General features: G+C 32.4%; 1 protein-coding gene and 1 pseudogene across 2 annotated transcripts; one reads left to right on the plus strand and one right to left on the minus strand.

Annotated features, from left to right (window-relative positions):
* The first annotated feature begins 3,704 nt into the window (after positions 1 to 3,704).
* LOC114285449 (histidine kinase 5-like) lies at positions 3,705 to 10,987 on the plus strand (annotated as a pseudogene). Its single transcript, XR_014348146.1, has 12 exons — positions 3,705 to 4,673; positions 4,943 to 4,999; positions 5,205 to 5,582; positions 5,880 to 5,973; positions 6,061 to 6,267; positions 6,718 to 6,848; positions 7,225 to 7,274; positions 7,898 to 8,262; positions 8,367 to 8,470; positions 8,941 to 9,756; positions 10,247 to 10,411; positions 10,730 to 10,987. The product of XR_014348146.1 is annotated as a histidine kinase 5-like (transcript).
* Positions 10,988 to 11,512: 525 nt separating this feature from the next.
* On the minus strand, positions 11,513 to 20,712 carry LOC114285450 (glutamate receptor 2.7). The gene is made up of 5 exons (XM_028228501.2): positions 20,315 to 20,712; positions 13,527 to 14,860; positions 13,128 to 13,440; positions 12,361 to 12,755; positions 11,513 to 12,283 (listed from the first exon to the last, which is right to left on the minus strand). Exons 1-5 carry the CDS (start codon positions 20,598 to 20,600, stop codon positions 11,603 to 11,605), a joined length of 3,009 nt encoding a protein of 1,002 aa, XP_028084302.2. The 5' UTR covers positions 20,601 to 20,712; the 3' UTR covers positions 11,513 to 11,602.
* Between the last annotated feature and the right edge of the window lie 592 nt (positions 20,713 to 21,304).

Raw genomic sequence — 21,304 nt, forward strand, 5'->3', positions numbered from 1 at the left:
AATGGTGATAAAATAATCCAAAAAATGGTAGAGGCCTTGGGATTTAGTTCAACTATAGATTAAAATCACTTTTGTTAAGTCTGTAGCCCACAGCCATGCCACTTGCCTTGATAAATGTATACATTCTAGGACCAGGAGGCTAAATTAAGGTTTGCTGTAATTTGAATAAAGTGTTTATGATTTTTTTTTAAAAATAATTTTGTTTATAACTTTTTAAAAGCATTATGTACTAAATTATTTATATAGTTTTGTAGTAAAAATAAGGAAAATTTACCCATAAATAAATCTCATATAAAGAATGTTAATTCATTTAAGAGTTTTCTTATAAATCAATTAGTCTTTTTTTTTTTGGAAGTTGTATTCATTTGATTTGGTGACATTTAAGTTTAAGTGAATGTCCTTTATGATTCATTTTTTTAATTTTCTGAATCGTTTTTGGGAGGAGAATAGAAATGTGAGACGTGAAATATTCTTTTTGAAGGGATTGGTGGCCGAAGTGTTGGTTGTCGAACATAAAAATCTACAGTTCTGTTAGTGTAGTTTTCTGGTGTTAGATTAGAGTGTTATATTAGAGTGCTACATTTGAAAAAAATACATTAAGCAATTATTGTGTTACATTGATTAGAGTGTTACGTTTGAAAAAAAATACACTAAAGAGTTTTTTTGGAATGTTACATTGTTACGTTTGGAAAAAATATTTTTGTGAAATGTTACGTTGTTACTTTTGAGAAAAGTATACTAAGGAGTTTTTTAGTATGTTACATTGGAGTGTTAAGTTTGAGAAAAGTATCATAAGGAGTTTTTTAATGTGTTATATTAGAGTGTTATATTTGAAAAAAGTATATTAAGAAGTGTTTTTTTGTAAAATATTACGTTTAATAATTTCAACATTATGACAAATCGCACATTTATTTCTCAACATATAACACATGCGTTTATATTTGACCCTTTATGTAATTCACACTAGAATGACACATTTGGGTCCATAAGAAAAAAGAAATGATCAAATAGTTCATAAAATTATTATTTAAGATTTATTAGTATTTCATGCCAAAAATAATTTAAATAAATTTAAAATTGACAAGTGTGCTGCTTTTAACTTTTATTTATATATTATGATATTTTTTCCTTTTAAATTATATTATGAGCTGTTAGTTTAAAATAAATAAGGCAACATGCCCGTCTTAACTATGATTTAAAACAAACTAAACCATCCCAATCTATGATTAAGGCTTAAGTAAAAAGTGTCACTTGACCACAAGAATACAATTAAAAACAAAAAGAAAAATTTATTGATTAATTATTATTTTTTTATATTTTCAAAACACTTTTTATACAAATTTTAATATTAAGAATATTCGTTACAAGTCTATAGAATCAATTGCAGAACCAATCACATAAAATAAACTTGGCCAACCGTGGTCCATCTTTAAATTTATAGTTTCATTCATATTTCTCCACTTATATTTTATATGGTTGATTTTGTGATTAATTTTGTCTTTCTAGATTTATAGGGAATAAAAATAGGATTACCTTTCTTATGTATAAATTTGTTTAAATTAATTCATTCAATTATAAAAATTATATGAATACATGTCTTTTAAAAGTGATCTGATAAAAAAAAATGATACATTTTTATATTTGAAGAAATCAAAATGAATAAGCTCATGAATGAGTAGAATAAGTTAATATATTCAAATAGTTAAGGGGTCTTGCCGTGATTAACTTTATAAAATAACTTCTCAAACGTTGGGGTAATATGTTACCTCGTAATGGGCGGGAGAGAGCACATTTTAAAACTCACTCTCTCTCTCTCTCTCTATATATATATATATATGTATATATATATGTTACTAAAAAGGAATCCCAAAAGGGTCCAAACATTTCTTTAAAAATAAATAAATAAAAAAATGTTACGAATTCTAAATAATTTATTAAATTTTTTATTAAATCTCTTATATGGGTGTGAAACTTATACAAATTCACACATCCACCTATGTGAATCTCACATAACTTAAGAGATTTGATAAAATATTTAATAAATTATTTAAGATTCATAGCATAATTTAATAAATAAATCAATTTGATTGAATGAATCATCTGCTGAGACAACAAGAGAGAGAGAGAGTGCAAAAAAAGCTATGAAAATGGGGAGTCTAAAGTTGAAACAGAGAGACTCTACTCTATACATATACTATACATACATCAACAAAAAAAAAAAAAAAAAAAAACGAAGAGAGTACCATAAAAAAAACCACATGTAAAAAAAGTTTATGATTTCCTCGTTGTATTTGGCATTACATTAATATTTTTGACCTCCAACTCACATGGCTTCTTGAGCCTCTCTCCCCTCACCATTATTTATTTATTTTTTGTTTTGTTTTCCTTTCCCTCACATGCACTCCTCTCTCTCTCTCTCTCTCTCCCCCTCTCTCTCTCTCTCTCTCTCTCATATACATATCCATATCCATATCCATATATATATACATATACATATAAATGGTCCAAAAACTTTGGTAGTTTTTTTTTCATTGACCGACCACTTTCTCAAAAGATTCTTTCAGATATACAGTGAAAAGGAAGGGGCTGCTGAGCCAGACCTTCATTTGTTGTTGGAACAGAGAGAGTGTGTTTGTGTGTGTGCTAAACTGTTCTCGGATCACAAAGGTTAGCTTTTTACTTGCCTTTTTCAATCTCTGTTCTGAATTTCGATTCAAATTGTGGCTCTACAATTCGTGTATTCATCATCACAAGCAATTTGCATTACGCATTGTGTTTTTGACCTGTGTTGATTTTGAATCTATTTTACTTCATTGCCTATAATTTGTGTTTTGTGTTAATCTATCTGTTTAAATGCAGTCTTCTCAATTTTTTTTTCTTTGAATAGACTGATTTTGATAGGTTTTTCTTATTTCTTGTGCTTTGTATTTGATGTGAGGCAGCTCAAAATTTATTGTGTTTCAATGGACAAAGTTTATGAATTTTACATACAATGAAAATACTTGAAATTTTGAGTATATATGTTTTTCAATGTTTCAGTTTAATGTCACATAATCTACAATCCTTTTCACTTTTCCTTCCCCCCCGGGGGATTTATAAGGGTTCTAAGAACTGTTTTTAGATGACAATATTACCAATTTTCTGGTTACTTGGTCACAATTTGAAAGATAGGACTTGGTCTTCTATATTTCATTTTAGCTATGGTTGTTCTACAACAATCAATTATTATTATTATTATTATTATTTATTTATTTTTTGTTTTTTGTCTGTTAGAAAACTGTAGGGGTTGAATTCAGATAAGCCAAAAGAAAAATTCTTAATTTGGGTTCGCCTATACTTTATGCAATTGATGCACGAAGAGGCTACCTTATACCTTTGTTGAGTTTGATTTGAGATTCACTTGAGGCATGATCTATGAAAGTAATTATCCTCCTTTTTATGAGTCATGGCAAAGTAGGTGGGACTCTGGTCAATGTTTGAAGGAACTTTCAGAGTAAAAAAGATATATATTTTTTGTCAAAAAGTTGTATGGTTGAAATCAAGGATTTCTCAAAGATGTAGCCTAGAATTAAGCCTAATAATCTGTAACTAAACAATTCTAAAAATAAAAAGGTCAAACGAGTTGAATTAAGAAGATTCTCCAAATAGTAAAATTTGATTATGTCGCATTACTTGATTACCTACCTACTTCTTAAAATACGGTTATACCTTTATGTCTTGCATGCTTCAATCTTATTTGGAACGTATTCTTGGTAGGAAGGTCCAGTGAAGCGTTCACACTTCGCCCATTTTTCTGTTAAGTCTGGTTTGTGGAACTCAATTTTAAATAGTGATAACCTCGACTTGGCTCAGATGTAAATATATAGGCAAGAAAGCATGGCTTAGTATCATTTTGATGTTCACCTACATTGTAGACACTTAGACACCTGAATTGGGTGTGATACATAAGTGACATTAATGGCTTGTGAAATAGAGAACGACAGTGTAGAAAAAATGGGCATTGAAGTCCTCTCTTCAATGTGGCCTGAAGATATAAATGAAGCTGGAAAGCAATTCAATGTAGAAAGGCATGGAGCAGATCAAGATATGTTAGAGGAGGTTACAATCATTGAAGAAAAGACTATAATTGACTTCAAACGTCTTTCAGAGCTAAGCAATTACAGTGAGAAGGGTTTGTCTCAGTTGGCACATCTTGTAAAAAACTGGGAGTATAAGCAGGCTAATGCTGATCGACTTCTCAGAGAAGAGCTTGACAACCTGAGCAAACAAGGCAAGAGGTTGAGCTTAAGCAATTGGGGATTTTTGAGGAATATCGTTTTGAGGAAGAAAGTTATAGTGGTGATAAGCGCCCAATTTCTATATTGGATACCATATATGATATATTGCCAGATGTTCCTCGGAGGAGAAATGACATGGTTGTTCAAAATAAAGGACTAGAAATAGAAGCTGAGTATGACATTGTCATATACTGGAAGCAGAGGGCCATGCATTTACAGAAATTGTTGAAGGCTAGCATCCAGCGGGAGCAGATACTTACGGAGAAATTGCAAGAAAACATAGAAAATTTGGAAAGGCGGGCTTCACCAGTGGAAGAATTGTCCCAACTTTTAAAAAGAGCCGATAATTTCTTACATTTCATTATTTAGAATGAACCAATTGTCATGGGCCATCAGGTAATTTAGAATAGATTTCATTTTAAATCCTTCAGTTTGTTGCTTTGCCGCAATGCTATCAGTGCATATGGATGCAACTCAGTATGGACACAATATTTAACTGGTAGTTATTTGGGGATGAACTCTGATATAAGATTTTGTTCTAACTGTGGTTCTTGACTAAAATTTTCTCCACTTTGTTGCAGTCATTTTAATGTTTCTTATTATCTACAATAAGTTTCTTGAAAAGTCATCATCTATATCTTAGCGCTCATTTTCATTTCTTTCAGGATAAAGAGTTGCGGTATCGTTTCATCTATAATCATTTTCCGAGTTTGCACGAGGAGGTAATTGACTGCCAGTGATTTTCTTATTCTGCGGTTTTATTTTTTGCTACAAGTTGCATCCTTTATTTCAGTGCTGGTGTGAAACCTGACAATATGCACTTTTCATTTCTTATTGATTTTTTCACTTTTGTAATTCATGTAATTTCTGTAAAGCACTGTTTGCAGAATCTGGCACATGCATTCCTCAAATTCACTGATTTTTCAGGACATTATAGGAAAAACGGATGTGGAGATATTCACTGGTTCTGGTGTAAAGGAATCTCAAGACTTCAAAAGAGAAGTTTTGGAATGAGGGGTACCTGCAAAAAGGGAAATTACTTTTAAGACAGAACTATTTGGGTCAAAGACATTTTTGATATATGTTGAACCTGTCTTCAGCAAGGCAGGGGATACTATTGGTGTGAATTACATGGGAATGGATGTAACTGATCAGGTGAGTTCATTTATAAGATTCAGCAGTCTGTATAGTGCCATGGTGGTCTTCAAAATTAAATTCAACACTATGTAATATTATAAATTGATTTGTGACTACCATTTTGAAAAGAAAATCTTATTAGCTTTTCTTCTTATGTACTAATCAATGGTTGTATTTCTGAATCAGAGAAGAAAGACTTTAGTATTCAGATTTTGTGAATCACAGGTTAGAGAAACAGTTCATTTTTCATGATATATCCTGTCCAAATGCTGGACTAGATTATATTGAATTTTTATGTTCAATGTTTTGGTTTGACCTATGTTATATGATTCCTCCAATGTCACCATGCCCTTTTATTCTTCCTTTTTTTTTTTTTTTTTTTTTTAAAGAAAAAATTTAGAAGTTTTATAAGTCTTTAAGCAATATGACAACAAAAAATACAATATGTGCCTTATTACTTGACAGGTGAGAAAAAGGAAAAAGATGGCAAAATTTCGAGAGGAAATAGCAGTACAAAAAGCCAAGGAGACACAGCTAAACAAAACAGTTCATATGACGGGTTTCTCTTGGATTTATTCTTGGTGGGTTTGAATAAGCATTAGAAGAAAAAGGGTATTCATTTTTTACCAATTGATTCTTCTTGCAGAGGAAACAATGCGAGCAAAACAAATGCTGGCAACCATGTCTCATGAGATAAGATCCCCATTATCAGGAGTTGTAAGCATGGCTTAGATTCTTTCCACCACAAACCTTGACAAGGAGCAAAGACAATTATTGAGTGTCATGTTATCTTCAGGAGATTTAGTTCTTCAACTTATAAATGGCATTCTTGACCTTTCCAAAGTTGAATCAGGTTTGAAGTTTCATCCCTCCCTTATATTTACATGTTCTTATCCTTGTTTACATTGTTTGTATGAGACTTGATCAACATTCCTAGACCAATTCCCTAATCAATTGGTGATCTATCTAACAAGGTATCAAAACTTAGGTTCCAGGAGGTCTTAGGTTCAAGTCTTGTTGTATGTATTTGTTTCCTCAATAGTATGCTATTGTGCACTCTTGCATGTTTGTTTGTACACTACTAGTTTGGTTTCTGTGTTTGTCTATCTCTCTATGCACAAGAGGGGGTCGGATGTGAGGGAGTGAATGAGAGTCTTCCTTATAGTCAGTAATCTGGCTTCAATCTAGGTGACGGTGGAATCTTAGTCATACAATAAAGTCTAGCATTCCACTGTAAAGCTGATCTTACTAGGATTTTAATTACAATTTTTGATTTGATTTTTTATTTTCTTTTCTCCTTTAGGAGTTATGAAGTTGGAAGCTGCAAAATTCAAGCCAAGAGAGGTAGTAAAGCATGTACTCCAGACTGCTACAGCATTATTGCAAAAGATACTAACCTTGGAAGGTCATGTAGTAGATGATGTTCCTGCGGAGGTGAGAGTTTTACTACATACTGTTACCAAGCCCTAACAAATTACATGATCCATGACATGGTCTAGATGCACAATGCAAGCTCTACTACTCACAGTGAAAAGTAATCCCTACCCAAATCTAGAAACCTTGGGACTAATACTACCACCGCCGTGTTTGGATCACGGATTTAGGTCGGAATTTGGAAAGGGAAAGGGAAAGGGAAAGGGAAAAGGGGAGGGAAATATGAATGAAATATAAGCTAAATTTTTTCTCCATTTCCCTTTTCCTTTCCAAATTCGTATTGAAATCCATGATCTAAACATATTGGAAAACTTTCTAGCATTTTGTTCTATATTGCAATTATTTTACATGTTAACCCCGTATGCATCAATTTCAGGTTATTGGAGATGTTCTATGGATTCGACAGATTCTCACAAATTTAATCACGTACTGTTTTCAAATTCTCCTTTGTAGATTATATGGAAGGTTTTAGCTATGTTTAGAGCCTTGTGCACTTTCTGCTACTTGCTTGTCCAACATTATGCTCCATATGTAACATTCTGCTTCCATAGTTGTTCCTCTAGAAATTCCTATTTGATATGATTAGAAAGTGATTGTATCACAATAAAAGACAACAGAGGTCATGATGTTTGATTTCCCCGGATTTGCGAAATATTTGTCAAGAGAACCAAGGAATTGTTCCTTTGAACAATTATGCGACAGATGTTATAGAAATTTGTAAACTTAAGGTGTATATTATTTTTTCCTTAGTTAAAAAGAAAATTATAATGCCTTTCTTGAGGTGAGAATGTTTTACTTTATCCATAATATTTAACAAAAGTGGCTTTCTTAAATGCAATGACAATGTAACACCAATCTACTTCTCCCAGTACCTTAGATTAGGATGATCAGCAATGAGTAGTGTGTCTCTTTACAACACTGTGAATATGAGCATTTGTCACAACTAAAATGAATATGCAACATTCTTTCTGGTTTTGTAGCACCTTTCTTGCATTATTTACCCAACTTGTTGGGTTCTGCTTAAAATTTATAAGATTTTATTTTTCCAGCAATGCAATCAAGTTTACCCATGAAGGGAAGGTTGGAATGAAGCTTTATGTGGTACTAGCCCCATCTTTGGGTATGGAAGAGGGATTTAATCAGAAGATCACTGTAGACAGGTCAACAGTTTCAGTAAATATACACGAACAAGATAAATACATATCATTGTCTTAAAGTTGCTGTGATCAAAAAGGTTTTCATGAAGAGAAACACGGGAAAGGTCCTTACAAAAACCATACACTTGATGATGAACCCAAAACCCTAGTTAGAAATGGGGCCTCGATAGATGAAGGTGAAGAGAACCACCTTCAGCCAGATGAAACAATAGTATGGATATGCTGCGATGTTTATGATACGGGAATTGGAATACCGGGTAATTTCACATCTTGAAATATGCTTCGAAACATTGAGTACAAGCTATTATTAATTATTTTGCTACTATTTCTTAGAATCTCACTTTTCATTTCAATGGAACAGAGAATGCTTTGCCTACTCTATTTAAGAAATACATGCAAGTAGGTGCAGACATGGCACGAAAGTATGGTGGGACTGGGCTAGGCCTAGCAATCTGCAAACAACTGGTGATCATTTTAAACTTTTTTTTTTTTTTTTTCTTGACTAGGGTTCATGCTGTACTGTGAAATGGGCATTAGAAGGCATATATGTTTCAATTATATTTACCACAAGCATTATATTCATAGGCAGACATTTCCACTAAATCACATTAATCTTCTTCCTGAAACATCTGTACCTGCGGTGAGAAACAACAATTTATATCACTTTTTATACGAGAGTAGGTAGTTTACATGCAAGAAATCCAATAGAAATTTAAAATTACTGAAATTGAGCATCCCATTCTAAATTATTCCAAGCCTATCGTCCATACCACTTCATTTGATATAAACTTCTATGTGAATTTCCAGTCTATCTGCAACTTGAAGTTCAAATTGTCTTTCATTTCATATGGAGACATGAATTTTCATTTTGTCGCTTTGATATAAACTTTCTTAGCTGATGTTCTACTCTTCACATTCATATGCGTATGAAATAGGTTGAGCTTATGGGAGGTCATCTCAGTGTTTCCAGTCGAGAGCACCATGGATCTACATTTACATTTATACTTCCATACAAGGTTTCACCTGCAGCTGATAATTCAGATGATCCTGATGAACTCTCAGATATGGCTGATCATGATGCTCCGGATGATGCCAATGATGATGATACAAGTTTCGGATTTTTTCAATTTCAACCACACACTTTGGGTTCTCTTTTCGCTTCTAGTGGTCCTGGCAGGGCTAAAAAATTGTCAAACAATGTTGCTTTTAATGCCTCATATAAACTTAATGGTTTGTTAGAAGATTCCTACTCATTTCCCTCTAGCAACATTGCAACAAAAGAGGTAACTTCATTAGAGGATGCCTGTTCGGTTGATGGTGCTAATACATCATTGGAACATGAATCTTCAATGAGGGACATCCTAGACTTTGCTAAGAAAATTGCAGTTGGTAGTGCTAGTGAGATACAGTGTCACAATAAAGAAAATGGTAAATTCCAGAATCCTGATATGAATTCCACTCACCCTTCAAGGGAAAGCAACATTGGGGAAACGATAAAGGCAATAGACTCCCAAGAAGCAAGTGAGATGTGGGAGAGAACTAATAGAAGCACCCAGTGCAGTCCTAGCAACAATCCAGAAATTCCCAAATCGATGTTCAAACCTAAGATCCTTCTTGTGGAAGATAACAAGATTAATGTGATGGTGACACGGTCAATGATGAAGCAGTTGGGCCATACCATAGATGTTGTGAATAATGGAGTTGAAGTTGTACGTGCAGTTCAGTCCTGTACTTATGATCTCGTTCTGATGGTAATTTTTCTAGAATTAAAAAATGTTTTCGATTATGGTTATTATTTTAGTTACCATTTTAATCACTTGTTATGCATATCCTTTTCTTTTTCAGACTTCAATTTAAGATCAGGACAGTGTTTGAGCTTATCCCAATAGTTGTTACATTGCTATGGTTTGTCACTGGTTGTGCCATCATTTTGATTGCCTTATTTCTTTTCTCTTCTTCATTATCAAAGCCTATAGTTGCTTTCTCTTTTACTTTTTATTCCTTTTTAGATCTCCAAAATTTTAATAGTTTTTTGTCCATCAAAGCCAATAGTTCAATGTAGATGTCCATCCCAAAACTTCCTTAATATACTTACATGTTCACAAAACATTTCGGAGGAGTTTATCTTGGAAATTAGATTAATTGTATAAACAAACCTTGCAACTCATTTAAATGTTTCTAAACATTGTCACATAGATTTGTAGTCTTATCCTAATACATTGAAGCTGTAACCATGTGCAGGATGTATGTATGCCAGTGATGGATGGCCTTCAAGCCACAAGACTAATTCGTTCTTTTGAGGAAACTGGTAGTTGGGATGCTGCAGTGAAAGCAGGAATTGAACAATTTGTGCCTCCAAATGATCAAAAATTTGAGTCATCCAAAAAAAGGATGGCCATCATTGCTGTAAGCATTTGAATCCTTATTTTCCATGTGTAGCCAGTGTTCTTTATGAGAATCTTGCTCAATACAACATTTAATGTGTTTACATTGACTTAGAGTAAATATCGGGAAGTCATTACTAACAAAAGAAAAGAAAAGAAAAGAAAAGGATGGTTAAATTTGAGACAAGCCCAATGAATGTCCTTTTGGAAGACAAGATATACGCGCATCTGACATTTGAAAGTAATAATAGCATTTCGAAAATTAGTAACTTTTCTTCATAACGAATATCCTTGTATTTGTATGTATATCCATTGATGAATATTGGTGGTGTAATTGTAGATGACAGCAAACACATTGGCAGAGAGTGCAGATGAGTGTTTTGCAAATGGTATGGACTCGTTTGTTTCAAAACCTGTTACTTTTCAAAAGTTGAAAGAATACCTTGACCAATATTTTTAATTTTATCTCATTAGTGTATGCATCTGTATAGAAAGCAAATGCGTGTTAGAAAAAGTTTTGTAATCAATCTATCGTCTTTTGCTCAGCCTTTAGGATCTCTGTTACCTCATGTATATCAATATCATCTTTTGATTTTTTTCCCCTAACAACTCTTTCATAGTTTGTTCTCCTTGTAAGAATATGAGAAAAAAGGCAGTAAAATTTCCCTACGAAATGCAGCATGAGAGGTAAACAAAGCCTTTAAATGCAAATTTACCTTACTATAGTCTAATGATTAATTAAAAGTATTTTATCAAAGAAGTTATGCTTATATCCAACCCAAAAAAAAAAAAAAAAAATGATTCTCATTTTTGACATAAAAAAAGAAAATATGAAAATAAAATGAAAAGGTTAAAACATTTTAGGATGGGGAAGGAAAAAAACTTACTGACGGTTTATGAATTATTTAATTTGTGGGCGTTTGGACGTTACATGGAAAGTAATGAGTTACTACGTTATACATAGGATTCATAGAAAGTTATAATGTAACATGGGGAGACAGTTGCAATATACAATCTTAAAATAATAATAATAATAATAATAATAATAATAATAAGAAAAGGAAGAAGAAAAGAAAAGAAAAGAAATAACGGGACCAATTACCAAGGGAAGAAGAACATAAAATAATATAATTAGGTTATTAACTATATTTTAATCAGAATGCATAGGTACAACTCTAACATTAATATACAATTAGAGATGGCAATGCCATCATCATACATTAGTATCAGTGGTCTTCATTTGTGGACTCGGAACTTGCTGTGTATTTGGATTAGCAAATTCAATGACTGGCACCACCTCTTGCGCTGTTTGCCCTTGCGAAATTGGATCTTCAGATTCATAAGAAGGAGTTCCTTCGGAAGAATCAAAATTCCCATCTGTATGGTTTGAAAAGGTATATGGACTTGGTGGGCAGGTACAATTAGGGGTGGCATGGAGTGAGAAGCTTGACGGACTTGAAGGGCCATGAACATTAGGAGAGGCTTGTGGTGCAACCATACTATCCACAATGTCAGTACCATTTTTGACTCGCGGTTCACTCTTTCTAAAAGTATGGGAAGATAGGTCTTTGTTGTCAAAGTGTCTAGCTAGCTCCACAATCTTTCCCCAAATTGAGGAATTAGGATCGGAATGCCTCAATAGTACATGCTCATGCTTATACACAAACACAACAGTAAATATTATGAAAGCTGAAAGTGAAGCAATCCCAGCAATTAGGAAAAGACCCCAGAAGCTCTCGAGGCCTAGACTGTTGGAAGAAACCAAGGTGCTTGGGTCTGGGCAATTGGTTTGCCCAAACCATGCTCTCTCAATGCCTACCATTTTTTCCCCTTCAGTTACATTTAGGACTGCTCTTGAAACATCATGCAATAGTGGCGAACCAATTGGGAAGACCTGCAGGTCATTAAATATATAAGACAGACACCCTCCAGAAACTTTTAGGTAGAGAGTGAGAGATATAAGTTACTTACAAAGCCGAAGCCGTCGGTTTTATATATTGGTGCGACCGTTGTATATTTAGAGCAATATTTGGCGAGAAAGAGCTTAATGTAGGGGATTTCGTCGAAAGCAGCAGCAATGCTCCCATTTGAAAAGAGTTCATCTAATTCCTCTGGAGAGCCATATACCTTAAGCGTGGTGTCATCCAATCCCATCCGTTTCAGGAGTTCATGAACAAAAGAATCCTTTTGGTAGCCTACATTTTCCCGTTTATTTATAAGTTCTTTTACATCAGTAACAGTAGGTGTGAGCTGTTGAACTGTTAGCATTGAAGTTAAGCTCGCCGTGTAACTTTGAGTTAGGATTAGGACAACAAAGCACCAAATGATCACCACAAACCTACCCAAGTTGCTCACAACCTTCTCCCCTGATAAAAAAATAAAATAAAACTTGTGATTGTTGAATCATCAATGCGAATTCTATATATTTATTTCCAATATAATGTCAACATTGGAAATCCATCCTGAAATTTACTCAGCAGTCATAATCTCATGGACTGTTTGTGGATTTTTATTGGGAAATGACTCCAAATATTGATAATTCGAGTATGCAACACATGCAATTAGGCCACATAAAGTAGTAATTTGGCACATTTGCTGCAAATTTTTGTTGTTCTATAGCATGTTGTCCTGAAATCCCATGCCATTATGAAAATAATATTTTAGCTTTAGAAAATCATAGGCAAAGCTAGTCTTTTAATTTATTTATTTTTATTCTAAAGAGAGGCAAGAGAAATTACTATGTGCAAAAACCATGGTTGAGAAGGAAAACCAAAAGATCGATCCCATCTGATGGGAAGGAGGGCCCCTGAAGTCTTCATTTATCCGATGCTCAAGAACCCAAACCACAAACCCTACGAAAATAAAAGAACAAAAACTTGTCACCCAAAGCTCCCATGTCAATGGCTTCAAGAACACCCATGCATTTTTCCTCCTGTTGTCTCTAATTGGCACCATCATAGACACGCCAGACTCGGTGTAAGGCAATGAGAAGTCCACATATTGTGACCTGCTTGCAATAATAGTAGTATCTCCAACCACAGCATCCAATTTCTGTTCATCATAAACATAAAACAACATTATTACTACTAATGAAAGAAATACCGATACATTTAAACATTAGGGAAGAGAGAGTTTACCCCAAGATACACTTGATACACCATGTCATCATAAGTCCCATTACTCTTGCCATCAGGAGTTCCGAATGGAACATATTCATGAGGAACTGCATACGGTAATGCTGCCATTACAGCATCAAACACATCTATGCAGTATCCAGTGACTGTTGCCGTGTTAGTTCCCGGATTTGGTGTTACCTTCACAAATTCGCTAAAACCCCCTTTTACTGGTACCCCTATCCTTAAATTCTTTCCATTTGTCGGAATCGTCCAACCTTTGGGAGGAGATGTAGTGTCACCTGGCCATATAATAGATCCAAGATTGGCATTTAAAGTGGAATTGGTACTTTTGACATTTAAATCTCTAACAACTCCATTTTCTGCTGTCCAAAATCCGATTCCTCTTCCCCCATTGCCAATCACATTGACTATCTGATATGCTGATGATTGAAGCTGCCCATTAACTATATGGAAATCCCCAGTGAGGCCTCTAAATTTAGTATTTAGTAGAGCTTGGAGAAGCTTTGGACCATTTTGGGACACTCCAAAATTTTCGAGGTCTGTTGTTGAATTTCCTGAAATGTTTGCCTTCTGAAACTTGCTGTTTGTAACACTGGCTTGCTCCACTGCAATGGCTAGTGCAGTTGCAGCATCGTATGCCCATAGTCCAAAAACATTCAATTGGGCATTAAATACAGTAGGATTGTCTTGTTGATACTTTCTTTTCCAACGAACGGTGAAATCTTGAAGTTGTTTGGTTGTTGGAAAATAAGTTTTAACACCTAATACTCCTTCCATGGAATCAATGACTGAAGGGTCCATTGAACTCAAACCGTTTGTCACTGCATTGGTTATGATCCAAACGTAGCCTTCGCTCATCATTCCAACATCTTTCACTTTAATGAAAAGTCGCGAGGCCAAAGTTCGATTCATGTGCACAATGAAAACTCTAGTTTGCATTGTCATTAACTTGTAAAGCTCTTCAACAATTTGATCATCTGTGGCCAATGGAGAAATGACACTCCTGTAGGGGACACGTGTGTTGATGTCTTGCAATGCATCGGTCAAATATGGTATAATGCCTTCCCCAAACTCATTGTTCACATAAATTGGAACAACTTCTCTCCATCCGAAGGCTTGAACAATAGCACTTATGGCTTTCACTTGAGATGAGTCGTTTAGGGCAGCTCGGACAAAGTATGGACTCCAAATTGAAGAGAGAGAAGGGCTTGTTGCAGAAAATGAAATTATGGGTACTTGAGCTTTTTCTCCAAGATCAATTACAAAGTCAGCTTGCATAGATGTTTCTGGTCCTATGATGGCTTGCACTTCAACATTTTTGAGCAGGTCTAGAGCTGCATTTTACAGGAAAATTATTAGAATCTATAGATTAAGTGGGCCATAATTTGACCCGAAGGTCCGTAGCACAACTTGAATTAGGCTTTGGCTGGTGCTGGGCCTACGTGTTGAAATCCGCCTTTTCCGTTGGACCGTGGGAGACTGTCTGTTGGCCCAGTTTGTAAACCAAACAGAAAATTAAAAAGAAAAAGAAATAGACAGCCTATTGGGCTTAGCCTATGTAGGCCGGGCCATTAGCTCGTCTAGGGCCGAAGCTGTTGGGTAAGGCTTTTTTTTTTTTTTTTTGAACCAGGAAAAAAAGGCTTTGAGGTGTCATCACGGCCCCGTGGGCCCTGACTTTGGAGTAACCGGTTGCCAGCTAAGAATTAACCGCCACCAAGTCGGGGACCCACCACCAGGGCACTAATGAAGCGCAACTACACGCCCCAACAAAGGACAAGTTGTCGAGGGGAGTACAGGGCGTGTTCTCTTGAAGAGATTTCAAACACTCCCTCCCAGGAATCGATCCTGACTCTGTGCTGGGGAATGCACTGCATTCTTCACCAGGCCACCAACCCTGGTGGTGAAGCTGTTGGGTAAGGCTTGAGCGTTAGATTTTTGATCTTAGGACTAACCGTAGAGGTCCAACAAGAATCATAAATTGTCACATTGTCAAAAATAAGTAAATGGTGATTATGAGAAAAATGGTACAAGTCAAGGTCACAAACCAAAATCTGGTTTAATTTTCCAAAATTTTAAGTTGCAAGTTTCTATTATTTTGAATTTTAGATCTGACTATTCTCCCTTTTGTATTATTATTATTATTATTTTTTGGGTTTTCTTTTTGGGGTTCTAAATTTTGACCAATTCAAATTCAAGTTCCTCCTTTGAATCCAAAATTTTGGTTGACTTTTGTTTGTGAAATTGACGAGCTCAGTGTTCCTCTGTTTTACATTATCTAATTCATTGAAATGTATTTATTTCATTTGTTTGCATCATGCATCCTACATTTGGGACCATCCTATCTATGAGTTTCGGATACTAAGGGTTGTTTTGGTAACAAGTCAAAAAAGTCAAACGTCAATTTTGACATATTTTGGGTCATATCACCTTTCACATAAAACAGTGAAAATAACTAAAAAAATAAAAAAGTCAGCTTTTAACTATTTTTCTAAAACATCTCTAAATGTACGTATCATATTTCTTTTTACGCTCCTTACATGTATTATTGTGTGTATTTAAATGCACGCCATCTAGTTGTCAAGCTTAACATCTTCTTCACCGTCAAAACCACGAAACCCTAATTTTCTTAGCTTGATTTGGGAAAACTAGTTTTTATTTTTTTATTTATTTTTAGATGGAGTGCTACAATAATATTAGATGAGTTTTAATATATTATCACACATTATACTGAAATAATTGTTTCTCAAATGAAAGCCAACTGCCTTGACAATTCAAATGGTGAGAATTTATAAGTTTTTTAATTTTTAATTTTTATTATATAATTGGAAATAGAGGTTATATGTTATGTGTATACATAAATGCAGAGTTTAATATATGCATTCCTCCTTAAAAAATACATATGCATTCAAATATGGACATTCTTTCATAGTATAGAGGTTGTTTTATTGCAATTTGAGAGTTAAAGGTTCAAAAACATATTCCCCATATGTTGGCTTGGTGGTAAGAGCTTGGGTTTTGGAGGTGTACTTTTTTCAAGGTTTAGGAATCGAAACTTCTTAGGTGTTAGTAATTTTTTGAGGCCATTGGCATTTTTTAAAAAAATTAACTGTAGTGGATTTGCGGAAAACTTTTTGCCGAGGGCCTATGCATCCCTAGGGATTAATCGGGTTTTGATCCGGATACCGCAATGCCAATAAAAAAAAGTTCAAAAACATGAAAATAACCCAAAAAATTGTGTCAAATTAATGAAAACTAAAGAGAAAATAATTGATAAATGGGCCAGAAAAAAGGATATAATAAGATTAAAAAAAATATAATTCCAAGTAATAATTTACTAAATAGTTTATCACTTGATTATGAGATAAATTATATATTGAACAATGCTACATCCCTTTAATTTTATTTTTTTAATTCCTCCTCTAATGAGTGGTTAAGGGGTTGTTTGGAGTGTCCTAAATAAGTGTACTTTTTGACTTTTTATGAAATATGAATTGGGTATGAGTTGGATTTGAAGTGATGTAATAGAGAAGTGATGTGACTTAAATAAGATAATGTGACTTAGATAGAATAGTGACTTTTTGATTTTTTTTGATTATGCTAAACCAAAAGACTCATATGAAGTGGTTTTATACTTCTCTCCTCTCATCTTTTAGCCTTCTCTAATTCCTTATAATTAGGGATGAAATTTGGGAAGGAAAATTAGAAGAATGAATAGTGTTTCTATATATTTGTATAGGTTTTTACTTCGAGATTGTTTGGAAACAATCGAAAATAATATTTATTGTCTTTTTATCTTATTTTAATTATATCACTATTATCTCTTTATTTTTTATATATTTTTTTATAAAAAATAAATAATTATTAAAATAATCTATTTCTAAACAACTCTTTAGTCTTGTCAAACCAAGTACTAAACCGTGTGTGCCCTAACCGTGTGGTCCTAAATTTTCTATTCATATGTTAATAGTATACAAGTTTATTTTTAATATGCATTAATAATAAGTCAAACGTTGTCGACAAAAGCTTGGAGTAGGCACCGTTTGGGAAGATGAGTTTGTAATTTTTTTGTTATTTTAGTCATAAAAAATAAAATAAATTATTTTAATCACAATAAATAAAATATTACATCTAATTCATAATCATTACACTATTCTTTCATAAAAAAAATCAAAAAAACTAACAAACTAAAAAGTCCTTCTTAAACCAAGCTTTTTAGCCCAGGCTAAAATAATCAAAAAAGTCAAAAAGTCAAAAAAATCAACCCACTTTCCAAACGGAGGCATATATCATACATACTTTTTTCCTTGGTTCTTCAACGTTAAAAATTATTTTTTTAATATTTTAAAAGACGTGTAAAAAATTATGAGTGATGATGTGAATTAAAATAAATTAAAAATTAAAAAATGACTTTTAACCATCTTTTTAAAATAACCTATAACCAAAACGTGGATATATAAAAAATTAAAAAAAATCAAATATTACCCAAAATTCTTGATCATTGGCCAAGATTATTTATGCCCACAATAATAATTTCAAATATGCATATTTGATTTATCATTCATTCTGAGTCATTTTCTTATATATTTTTCCGAGAACTCAAACTTTCTCACATTCTGAGTCATTTTCTTATATATTTTTCTGAGAACTCAAACTTTCTTATTACTAAACAAGTTAGCCTTTTTTGGGATGTATGTTGATTTTTTAACTTTTTAATTTTTTGGTTATTTTAGTCTGGAGTAAAAAAATCTTGTTTGGAATGAGTTTTTTTATTTTTTTAACTTTTGTGAGAGAAAAAATGAAATGATTATGATTTGAATGTGATATTTTATCTTATTAACTTTTTAATTTATTTTATCTTTTGTGACTATTTTAACCCAGACTTTTTATGACAAACATTGGGTTCCCTTATTGGTTGATAACTTTTCTTAGTCAACAAGCATAGTTTATACAATATCCTAATTTTTGAAGACGATTTACCTACAAATACAATTAGAGAGTTCACTTGTTCATGAATTTGTTATTTTTAATTTGTAAGAGTAATATCATGCATAGTCTTATCTTTGACCACATTTTAAAATTGATGTTAATCGACTCATGTAATTAAATGACCTATTAGTTATGTGAATTAAATTAAATTGTGTTTCCATATGTGAAATTAATTATATAAATTATTTTTTGCCATATCACCATGTTAAAAGGTAGATGCTTAATTAAAATAACGAAATTGATATAATTTTTACTACCACATCCATGTAAGTTAGATCTTTCTGACTTCCAAAAACTTTCATTTACGTCATGCAACTCTTTTTAAAATTTTTGTATGCCTTACTACAAATCTATCTTAACATCAATTATATTTATTTTATGAAAATGTGTTGTTTCTTAATTATTTAATATTCTATTCCATGAAACATCAACATCTATATAAATACTTGATAAAATTTTAATTATAACTTTATTGTTGCTCATCCATCATGTGATATGCTTGAAACATTTCATCACTTAATACAAGCTACTTTGATTTATGAGTCATAGCATCTTCAATTTTTTAAACATTTCCATCCTTGTTCTTAATAATAGAACTTAGATAACGAAATTACTTAATACAAGCTACTTTGATTTATGAGTCATAGCATCTTCAATTTTTAAACATTTCCATCATTGTTTAATAATAGAACTTAGATAACGAAATTATTCATTTATTATTATCAATTGATGTTTTTTTTTTGTCTTTGCCTCTCCACGATTTCAAGTGTTATTTTAAGCCATTTCCACTAAAGTACTATTCTTCAATTTTTTATTTAATTAATTGTACATTTAACTTTTTATATTAGTACAATACTGTTTGAAAAAACATATACTCACTACAACAAACTAAGAATTTAGAAATAAAAATTTAAGAACGAAATATTTTAATTACAAAATGTGTTATCGTTTTATTTTTAGGGACAAATTAAGAGACCAAAAAGTACTATCGTGATATTTTTTATAATAAAATTTTTATTTTTAAAGATAAAAAAAAAACTTGATACTTAAAATTAGAGCACAAGCCATAGAATAGAAAATGAGAAAATATATAGATTCTCTGATACCATATGTATTTCTAATTATACTATTTTATTTTTTAGTTATAATCAATTTTTCTATTACTATAACTCATGAGATATTTGGTTATATCTTATGTAGTATTTAGTTATAATATTATTTTTTTAATTATAATTTAGAAAGTATATAAAATTAAATAATTTTCTTAATTAATTATAATTAAAGTGTGTACCATAGGGTGTACATAATCTTTTCTTAAAACTTATTATAAAAAATAAAAAAAAGAAGACTTTTCCAAAACGTCTCCAAAACTATGGCGGACTTATCTCTAATCCTTTGTGAATCTACCAAACAATGACTGCACGTAGTAATTGAGTTGTGTCTGAAAAACAGTAATATTACAATTCAGAAATTTTATTAAAAAAAAATATTTAAAAATATCAATGTCAATTATTCAAAAATATTAATAAGTAATTTTTTGAATTTATAATATCACTGACATTCTCATGAAATAATTGATGATGAGCTTAACTTTTACATATTTTCAATAAAACTAAGAATAAATGTACCTGAATGGATAATATTTTTTAAAATTAGTAGTATTAGTAACTTTTATAAAATTTAATCAATTCTCACTTATCATGTGTTTCATTTTGTATTTGGTTTCTTATTATTTTGGAACTGTTTCAAGTCAAGGCCGGCCCTGTTTTAAGTTGAGAGAGAGAGAGAGAGAGAGAGAGAACCTGCTGCAGCTGCACCACCAACATCTTTCTTGGAGTCCCTGGTGTTAAGGACAAGCCTGGTCCTGTAGTGGCCATGAGAGGCATAGAAGTCTGAGAGAGCCATGGTAATACAGCTCAGACCCATCTTCCCAACCCATGTATTCATGTCAAGAACCACCCCTACATTCACTGGGATTGTGTTGTTCTGAGCCTTGGCCATTTTAGTGAACAGGTTACTTGGAGAGAGAATAAAGAAAATGAAGAAGAAGAGAGAGAAGAGTAGTTGGTTGTTAGGTTTTCTGCTCATCTTTGAACCTCTTGCTGGAGTAGAGCTTTCAAATTCTTGCCATAATGGTCTCAGACAGATGACATATATATAGTACCTTGTGATTGGAAAAGTAGGGACAAAAGGACTAGAAGCTAACAAATAAGGGACGGCTCAACTGGCCACGCATTAAAATGTAGGATAAAATTATACTTTCACCCCTAAAATATGTTATTTTTCAATTTTATGGATCTAGGATTCAAGTTTTGGGAGGAAGCTAAAAACGTGTAACTTTTTAAAGAAAAAAATTATTATAAAATTTGGCTTATATTGGAATAAAAAAATGAATAATATTACTTTTAATTGGACATTTTTTTGTCACCATAATTGAAAACAAAAATATAACTGGACATATTTCTTTTGTTTGCATTAACTTAACAAAAGTATTAACTGTTATTATGTTTTCTCCTATTAAAATTACTATTTGAAAATGTCGTAATCACCACATTTTATAATATATATAAAAACATTTATGATAGGCTCGACATCAAAATCTTAAGTAATATATTTCATAATAAATATGATCAAGTAACTTATTACAAAATCATTTTTCATGCAATTTAGTTTTGAAAACTCTTATAATTGAAATGTATGTTTTTATGAGTATAATGACGCTCCATTTCAATAAACAATATTAAATATTATGAACTTATTTTTAAGAATGTCATATTGAAGTAGATAATATT

Source organism: Camellia sinensis, chromosome 13 (genome assembly GCF_055761805.1).
Source record: "Camellia sinensis isolate YWXY chromosome 13, ASM5576180v1, whole genome shotgun sequence".
In the NCBI taxonomy this organism is placed as follows: Eukaryota; Viridiplantae; Streptophyta; class Magnoliopsida; order Ericales; family Theaceae; genus Camellia; species Camellia sinensis.

Coding starts and splice junctions, on each gene's coding strand:
- LOC114285450 (XM_028228501.2), bottom strand. CDS start 20,600: ATGAGCAGAAAACCTAACAACCAACTACTCTTCTCTCTCTTCTTCTTC. Junction 12,756..13,127: donor AACCATGGTTTTTGCACATA/GTAATTTCTCTT, acceptor TTTTTTTATCAG/GGGAGAAGGTTGTGAGCAAC. Junction 12,284..12,360: donor AAACCGACGGCTTCGGCTTT/GTAAGTAACTTA, acceptor AATGACCTGCAG/GTCTTCCCAATTGGTTCGCC.